This window comes from Lipotes vexillifer, unplaced genomic scaffold (genome assembly GCF_000442215.2).
Source record: "Lipotes vexillifer unplaced genomic scaffold, Lipotes_vexillifer_v1.1 scaffold134, whole genome shotgun sequence".
Taxonomy (NCBI): Eukaryota; Metazoa; Chordata; class Mammalia; order Artiodactyla; family Lipotidae; genus Lipotes; species Lipotes vexillifer.
Window position 1 is genome coordinate 2,484,156 of NW_006787464.1, and position 9,783 is coordinate 2,493,938.

Consider the following 9,783-nt stretch of genomic DNA (forward strand, 5'->3'; position numbering starts at 1 on the left):
AGCAGGAGAAAAAAAAGACCCAGAAGACTCAGCTTCTCCTCACCTCTTGCTTCTGGCTCAGAGCCCTCTCGTTAACTCTGTCTCAGGTACTCTCTGCTTCTGTGTCTTCTCTTTGCTTCTGTCTTGGTCCCCTCCCTGAGTTCTCTTGTCCCCTTCATTCTGACCCTTGCAAGGCTCTGTGAGATAGTCTCTGCTTTCCCTTCCTGCTGCTTCCAGGCTGGTTTGCTGTTTCTTGCTTCTCTCCCTGTGGCACCCTCAGTCTTGTCCTTTTTCCTTTCTCTAAAGCTCCTCCCACCCTGCTGTTCCTTGTCTCCCAAGGTCCCATTGCTATCTCAGAGTTCTCTGGTCTTCTAGGGACCACGAGTTTAAATCTCGAGCAGAACATGCATCCCAGTGCTTGGCACAGTCCTGGCGGGCGTGTAGCAGGCAACTCTGAGTATGTGCTGAGTCAATAAGCCCAGCCATGATTCTGCGGACTTGCCCACCCTAAGTCAGGGCTTCATCCCTGAGTTCCCTGATCCTCCTTCACTGTCACCATTCTCAGTCACATCAAGTTATTTATCAGCAGATGTGCCTTCTTTGTTCCTTAATTGGAAATGCCATGAATGGTCATGATTTTAGGAAGGAAGAATTATTTAATTTCGATTTCTCAGGAAATAACACAGACCTGTTTGGAAAACAGGCTGCATTCGAAATAAATGCAGGTTCTCAGAAACAGTGTGTACAGCTTCCTAGGTAACTGGAAATTATTGGCCAGATGCTAATTTTACTATATGGAAACGTGCCTCAGGTTTTTTCCACATACTATGGTCACCAAATTTTGAGAACGTCTTATGAGACCGGTGCTATAGGGGTCCAAGTTTCTGTTCGTATTCAGTCCCTGGAAAATCTCAACCTGATTTTCTTTAAAACTCAGACTGATTTCTTTAAGACCTCATGTCTATGGAGCCAGTCCACGTTTATGTGGCTGAGTTAGCTTTCAAAGTATTGCTTTTTGAATATCTGAAGTTGAAATTTATGGTTTCACTAATGTGGTTCTACAAGCTACAGGTTGTGGTGCACCCATTTAATGCTTATAGATGACTTTGTCAATGCAGGGGCCACACGATAGATTTAACTATTTAAATTCAGTTTCTCAGAAATCCAGTGAAGCCCATCTCTGGTGACACTGCTTCTGCGGTTTTTATCTACAGAGCCTCTGCGGCCAGGCTGCACGTATCAAGATGGGCTTACCTTGCTCCCCACTGGCTGAAAATGCCTACCCTCGGCCGAGCTGTCTGTCTCGATGTCTGAAGCTTCAGGCAACTGTGTGTGATGATGCAGTCTAACCCAGAGACAAACTCTGTTTTGTGCAGGATACACTCTAAGTTTTTCCTAAGCAGTTCAGATTTCCATCCACACCTAGACTGGGGGCACTGTGGGTCACGGCCGTTGCTGTGAGGAGATCTCTGCTCATCCTGAACACGTGTGCAAGAAAGGGTCCAGATTTGGAGCTGTCAACTGTGTGTGCTGTGTGTATTGATGTCTCCCAGGAAGGCTTTGATCCAGGGGAATATATGATAGAGCTAGCCTTTTCAGACGTCCATTAGAAATGCAACCATTTTTATTAAGTCTCTTTGGTGTGTCCCGGTGTCTGTTCTCTACCTGTAAGTTAAGTGCCGGCTGAGTGAGGACTAGATCCACATCATCCCTAGTGCCTGGGGTGCCTCTTCCTCCTTCCCTTCTTCTCCTGACCTAGCCACACCGGCCTGCTGAATAGAGCCTCATTATGGGCCCCAAAGTCCACTCTTTGCTTCAAGAACCCTGCCAAGATTGGTAGGCCCTACAATTTGGCCTAGACATTATTTCTTCTATGGTATGCTTGCTGACTCCATGTGATTCTTTATATGTGTCTTGAAGAACAAACAGATCCTTTAACAACTTTTTTCTACATGAAAACAATCAATTCCAGCAGCCCAGCCCACATGAACCACCCTACAATAACAAAGCAGAGTGCGCACGTGAAGGAGGAAAAAAAGTTTCGGTAAGGAAACAGATTTTAGTTTAAGATATCCAAGGGGTTATAGAAACAGTGAGTAAAATCCCAATTTGAAATTTGAAAAAACAACAGTAGCATTTAAGAAGACTCTTTCTTAGATAATATTTCCCAATTACTTCCTGAATACCCAGGGCCAATTTTTAAATCAGCCAAATAGACTCTATATGTTGACATCCAAATATACTTTTAAAAAGTGATCAGGCATAAGAGAGGTGTGATTCCTATGTCTTACACAAAGGATAGGGATTCAAATTTTAAAAAGAATATGCTATCTATAAGAAAGCCTTGGCTGTAATATAAACACCACCATACAAATTGAGTAGTTGTTTATTAGGATAAGCACCATCTCAGTAACATCAGGAATTTGGCAGGACCTTGGCCTGTGGGATCTAATGTACTTGACAATGGACTTGGGATGCTGATCCTGTCCCAGACTATGCAACAACTATAGCTGTGTTGTCCAACACGGTGGCCACATGTGGCTGTTTAAAATTCAGTGCTCACTAAATGTCCATCGACAGATGAATGGATAAAGGTGTGGTGCATATATACACCACATCTTGGAATTCCACCATGGAATATTCCACCATGGAATATTACTCAACAATAAAAAAGAATGAAATAATGCCATTTGCAGCAACATGGATGGACCTAGAGATTATCATACTAAGTGAAGTAAGCCAGACAGAGAAAGACAAATATCATATAATGTGATATCAGTTATATGTGGAATCTAAAAAAAAAAACAATGATACAAATCCTATTTACAAAACAGAAATAGACTGACAGACATAGAAAACAAAGTTACGGTTACCAAAGGAAAGGGGGGTGATAAACTGGGAATTTGGGATTAAAAGATACACACTACTATATATAAAAATAGATAAACAACAAGGGCCTACTGTAGAGCACAGGGAACTATATTCATTGTCTTGTAATAACCTATAATGGAAGACAATCTGAAAAAGAATATATATATATATATAACTGAATCACTTTGCCTGAAACATTGTAAATCAACTATACTTTAATTAAGTAAATAAATAAATAATTTTTTAATTCAAAAATAAAATTCAGTTCCTCAGTCACACGTCACATTTCAAGCACTCCACAGCTACTTGTGGCTAGTGGCTACCATATTGGACAGCACACATACAGAACACTTACTCCTTCACAGACAGTTTTATTGGATAGTGCTGTTCTATACAAAGTGAGTCAAGTCTGTCTCAATGGCAAAAAGATCATATTCAGGCGGTGTATCATGTGCCTTTAATACTTCTCGCCAAGGAAAGCTATGTGGCCATGATCTGACCTTGGAAAAGAAGAGCATTCACGATGGAAATTAAGAACTTTGATGAATGTGTAATTGAACACAATTGTTACTACATTTATTGATTTAAACCATGATATTATCTGAGAGCAGATAATAAACCTGACCAAAGTAAAATACCTATTAAAACATGATCAACATTGCTGTAAGCCTCAATTATCTTCAAATAACAGTCATATATTCAAGTCGTAGAAGTTATTTATGCTAATTGTGGAATTTTAGAAAATACAGAAAAGAATTAAAAGAATAAATAATTGTACTCCAAGAGAAAAATCACTGTTTATATGTTGATGAATAGCCAACATTGCTTTAAATAGTAAGCTTAGTTTTTAAATAATATTTCCCCACTTAACTTACATACTTCCTTGCTTTTTCACTGTTTTCCAATTGAAAAGCAATAGAGCCATTACCTCCATATTACCACTATGAGCTGCTTAAATGGTTAAACCAGGAGAATTGTTTCTTCCTTGGAGTTTGACCAGAAGAATTTCAGCCAGGTTCTGGATTAGCTTTAACTTGATAATATCCACTTGCAAAACCAAATATATTTGTAAGAATTCACTAGTATGAATGAGGCTAAATTGCCAGTTTCTCTAATGAAGCTCTGTGTGTGTGTGTGTGTGTGTGTGTGTGTGTGTGTGTGTTTGCATATGTTTTGAATGTCTGCCCCAAAGAATGCATTTTTATGATTTGTTGTTTGTGTTTAGTACTTATGTTTAAAATGTTCCTATTTGAAAGGAAAATTTCTTTTTATAGGCTTTGCTTTCTCTTTATCTCAATCTCCCTGCGTTTCCATGGAAACTGGGAAATTTTCACTCAGCCCAGATCTAGAAAATTCAAAAAATCGAGGAACTTTTTTAGTCATAATGTCGGATATATGTTGTCAGGAAAGAAACATACACACACATATATTTATTTTGTTTTTGTTTAGCTGAACATATCAACTATCTTGGTTTTGAAAGGCTTTGATTACAGAGATGAGCTTATCATGGAAGCAAACAACTGTAGAACTTTGAAAATTTTGAACTCAGTAGTTTATCTAATCTCTTTAGTTTTCAGATAACAATTCTTTGTATTGAAGAATTGTCTGATAACTAAAAGGTCTATTAATAGTACTATACTGATCACAAAATTCATCAGTTTAGTTCTTTGGGATCAGCTTAGTTTATTTGATTTCTCATTATTATACATTACATTTGTATTTTGAATTTATTATACATGCTATCTAAGAAGGATTTGGAGAATTTTGCAAAGAAGACATACGCAAACAGATTGGTAAAGTAGAAATTTTAAAAGAAAGCAAATATGACGAAAAGAAAATAGGAACCATGCCCATTCACTATGAAAGAGATTTTTTTTTAATATTAGACGGCACATTCTTTAATGGACCATGTCCTCAAAAGCAGCTTCATAGCTTATACAGGTGCAGAGTTGATGTGGCAGCTTTTTAAAGCAACCTTTGTTCAAAGAAGAAAGAATGTCATTGAAGCACTAATTCAATGAAGGCAATTCTGTGAGAAGGTTAAAATGATGTAGTCTGACAAAGTACATTACCTTTGTCGGGAGCAAGACACAGACGAAGAGCGGGACCAGACCTGTATTCTGGGGCGCTGGTTGGTGGAGGTGGGGCAGAGTTGGTGCATTTGTAAATTCCAGTGCAGTGTTAGTGTACAGGAAGAGAGAGGAAGATAATGAACACATTATTCCCTAGGCACTTCACCCTTACTAAACTACTGTTAGTTCTTAGAGTGCCCAGTCAACATGCAGTAAGTATTACTCAGTGGTGATGGTTACTAGGTTACCTCTGATTTGGTTTTCTAGTGATCCTATATGCATAGATGCAAAGCTTTCTTCTCCTGCCTATTTGTCAAGTTAAGTGTCAGCTGTTCACATTTTATTTCAACTGGCCTTCATTTGTGACTGTGAAATTACGTGTCCTGTCCTCAAGCCTGGTGTGTCATGTCAGCATCTGATGCGTGTTGTTGTGAGATCTGCGAGTGCTCTGTGACGTACTGTTGCTCCATGTGCCAACTACAGGAATGTTGTTGAATGGACTGTCCATTACCAACCTCATTTGCGTTTTTGTCCTTTGCTCACAAGAAGTAGAGAATCCCAGGAATATCAATTTGGATGATGCCACATCCTTGCTCAAGTTCTTATGGCCACACATGTCATGGTTGTACTAGGGGCCAAAATAGAACTTTAAGAAAATCCTGAGAGGACAATGCTGATACCCAGTCACTTGTAATGATGTGTGCTCATGGAGGCTTAGGATGCATGGATGATAGAAATCCACTCTTAATCCTCGAATTCTATATTAATAATTTGGTAAGAAAAGCCACTTGAAAAGAATATCAGCACTATTTTTAATACTTACAGGCTGAGTTAACTAATTTGGAGCTGATTTCCTTTATATTCCGTCAAGGGGGTGGTTAGGAAAAAGTTGAGTCAGTGTCAGAAAAGTTAAAAGAAGACTAGTTAATGACTTGGATGAATCCTCTTTGGATCTGTTGGAACTAATTGTATATGAGAGTAATGTAGAAGTCAAAATATTTCCATTTAAATATGTATATACATCTGGGCATATCCCCTAAGGTATAGAGGATTAAATTATAACGTAGGTGCTGCTGACTCTCTAGTAATTGAATACAATTTGAACAGCTAGTTGTTAATATCTCTATGCTTAGGTATCCTACAGTCTTTTGTGAAATAAGTGTGTAAGTTCTTTTATGCAGTGTCACAGCAGCTCAATTTACCATTCAGTTACACCAATGTGGCTGCTTAATAGGCTGCTCTAATTTGTCTTTCTAGTGTTGGATTTGGATAGCTCTTGCTAAATACAGATAAGAGTGAAGTGTTCTTTGTTCCTTTTTTTTTTTCATTCAATTGTTTCTCGTCTAAACGTATTTTCAAATTTATTACAGAAGAAAAGCAATGGGGCACCAAATGGATTTTATGCGGAAATTGATTGGGAAAGATACGTGAGTATCAGAAGATTGTTTGTCTTTATAAATATTTCAGAAGGTGAAAACAAGTCGAGGCATTCTTGTATTTAAAATAGGACACAGAAATAAGTGAAACATCTCATTAGGAAGTGCCGGCACAGTTAGCATGCCGGCACAGGTAGCAGTTAAGAGCACCAGAGTCTATTAGACCTGGGTTCAAGACCTGGCCCCTCCATATATCACCTATGTGTGGCTTTGGTTATTTGCTGGCCAGCAAAAATGAAGTCAGTAGTTATTTTATAGCACTGTTGCGAGGATTCATTGAGCTAATTATTTGCAGAATATTTCAGTAGCCTGCCTAGCCTGTAATATGTGTTCAAAAAATGCTTTTTAAAATATTAACTCCAGGTGTTTCAGTCCTGGTTATATTTCTAAGCAGCAGCTTTGAGTGTTGGGCCTTGATTTCATAATGTCCTAGTCCATTCGGGCGGCTGTAACAAAAATACTAAAAATTGAATGGCTTGTAAACAACAGATATTTATTTCTAACAGTTCTGGAGCATGGAAGTCCAAGATCATGGTACCAGCAGATTTGGTGTCTGGTTGAGTGCCCACTTTCTGGTTCATAGAAGGCACCTTCTAGCTGTAACCTCACTGGGGTCTTTTTTATAAGGTCACTAACCCCAACCATGAGGACTCCTGCCTCGTGACCTAATCACCTCCAAAGGCCCCACCTCCTAATACCATCACCTTGGGGTTTGGATTTCAACATATAAGTTTGGGGAGAATACAAACCTTCATACCATAGCTCATGATAATTATTATAGCCTGGTGGTACAGATTTTTCTTAGATCAAATGACAATCACTTGTTGCTTCTCAAGGAGCAAAGGTGAATCCCAGCTGAGACCTAAACTGTCCTCATAATTCCCCCAGAAAGCAATTAACCTCATCACCACACACTTCACCAACCACAACAGAATGGACACAATGGCTCTTAGATTTCTAATCATAGAAAATGTGTAGACCATATTCACATCCAAAATCATTTCTACTGCATAGTAAGTGCCCAAATTCACAATCCCTACAGAATGCCTTTGTACTTATACCTTAGGTGACTGTCTGGCCCAGCCTCCCCTTTCATAAGAATTAAGCTTGATGTTAATGCTTTTGCACATTTGTTAATAAGAAGCATTTTATTTTTATAATAACTACCGCCATTTATAATATTATATGCTACTGAATTCTTACCACCTTAGAAGGTAAATACTATGTTATCTGCATTTTAGAGAAAAGAAAACTGAACCTCAGAAAGGTTAAATTCTTCATGCCACCCGTGCAGTCCAAAACCTGTCATTCTGTCAAGCTCATTACCTGGTCCTCTCTTATATTTGTTTCCCAGGATTGAGATCTTTTGATCTTTTTAGCAGTTTAATTCCCTAGATCTATGATAGCCCCTATGTTATCCCACATCCAAATTGTTCACAAATAATGTTATAAAGGAAGTTACTAAAGATATTAAGGAAGGATGATTTCTTTCCTCAAAATTAACACTTTTTCACCCAGAAAGATTTTTGTTATGTTTTGTAGAATTCTTTAATACACAGGAATGGGATACTCTAAGCAAACAAGAAGCATGATAACTAAAATACGAAATTGCTCATCAAGTACTTCAGCTACCCCATCTAAACTCTAAACCCTAGTGCTGTCCTGTCAACATGTAAGTGATTAAATGAAGCAGAATTTCCCTCGAACTTGCTTGGTCCTAAAAAATACTCGGGCCACAGGAATTGTGTTTGTAATTATACACTAGACTCCACTTTCTCTGAGTAATGATAAAGGTCTTATTCTTTCTTTTTTTTTTAATACACTATGTATTTATTTATTTATTTATTTATGGCTGTGTTGGGTCTTCGTTTCTGTGCGAGGGCTTTCTCTAGTCGTGGCAAGTGGGGGTCACTCTTCATCGCGGTGCGCAGGCCTCTCACTATTGCGGCCTCTGTTGCTGCGGAGCACAGGCTCCAGACGCGCAGGCTCAGTAATTGTGGCTCACGGGCCCAGTTGCTCCATGGCATGTGGGATCTTCCCAGACCAGGGCTCGAACCTGTGTCCCCTGCATTGGCAGGCAGATTCTCAACCACTGCGCCACCAGGGAAGCCCCCTTATTCTTAATAGATTATATCATCGTGTTTTCGGCAGGGAAGGCCTAGGGAAGGATGTGGCCTTCAGGCAAAGCCCTAAAGTTTAAGTGGGGTTTAACTGACTGCACATTTGAGGGAGGAGACTTCCAGGCAGAGAGAAGGACATTTATGAGGACCCTGAAGTGGGAAAGAGCTTGCAGCAATCAAACCATAAACGTTAATAGTGGGAAGGAGGCCTTGTGAGAATCAGGCAGGGCCTTGTGGGCTACACAGTGGTGCTGACTATTATTCTAAGTTCAGCGAGAAGCCGGGGACAGGTTTTTAGCGGGAAAGTAACCTTAATACACTTGCGTTTTAAAAGTAGCTTTGAGTACTGAAAGGACAGAGGAAGACAATAAGTGCCCAATAAATGGCAGCTTTTCCATGGCGTTTAGGCCCTCTTCTCTCTCCATGGTCACGGTATGTCTTTTGCTTCAGTGACTCCAAAATCTCTCTCTCCAGCTCTGTCTTCTTTACTTCCAGGCCTATGACCTCAACTTCAAGAGGCTGCCCTTGAACTCTGTACCCTTTTCCTCTCTCAGGCATAGAGTTGAGCCTCAAAATACCTGGGATCAAGGCCCAGGTCTACCATTTGCTGGGTGTGTTTCCTTGAGAGATGGCGTCTAATTCCTCTTAGTTTCCTCTTTGGTGAATGGGATAATTCTTTCTGCATATGATTGTTATGAAGGGTCAGTAAAATAAAGCGTGGGTCACAGTACTTACCATATAATAGGAACTAAAATACGATAACTCTAATCCCAGTCATGCAAACTATCTTTTATCTTTCCTGTCTTTTTCCTAAAAATGTTACTTGCCTTCTGTTAGAATGAGTTCAGCCAGGAGTACTCCCAGAATTTGAGGATAGCAATCTTGGAGTCTTCTTGAACCTTCCATCTTCTTTTTCTCCTATGACCAGTCTGTTACTAAGAACTAACAATTTGTCCTTCCAAATGTCCTTGATTCTTCCCTTCCCACCACCAACAACTTGGTCGTTTACTTAGCACATCTCACCTGAATTGATGCAAGCATCTTAAATTAGTTTTCCTTTCTCCAGTTTCTTCTGTCCCCAATAGATCCTGAAGCATATTTCCAACACCTTAAGGTTCCGCTCTCAGCGTGTCCTACCTTAATTGAGAAGCTGCAGTAGCCATATCAAGTCCAGACTCTTCCCCCAGCATGTTGCTCCCCAGCCCCCAGCCATGGTCTTCTTTTCCATGGTCTCCCACCATACAGCTTCCTTTCCAGTCCTGTCATTGTCACCATTGCCTCTCCCTTTCCCTGCGGGAATCATAC

General features: G+C 39.7%; 1 protein-coding gene across 4 annotated transcripts in view; it reads left to right on the top strand.

The window, feature by feature from the left end:
• The window catches only part of SGIP1 (SH3GL interacting endocytic adaptor 1), a 204,158-nt gene that overhangs the window by 95,173 nt on the left and 99,202 nt on the right, over positions 1–9,783 (top strand). For 2 of the 4 annotated variants that reach the window (XM_007460090.1, XM_007460089.1), the window contains one exon: positions 6,293–6,349. The exons of 1 other annotated variant lie outside the window; for it this stretch is intronic. In XM_007460090.1, coding sequence (XP_007460152.1) covers positions 6,293–6,349 — 57 coding nt within the window. Of the gene's footprint in view, positions 1–1,951; positions 2,024–6,292; positions 6,350–9,783 lie in introns of all 4 variants that reach the window. One more of the 4 variants, XM_007460088.1, reaches the window with a different exon arrangement.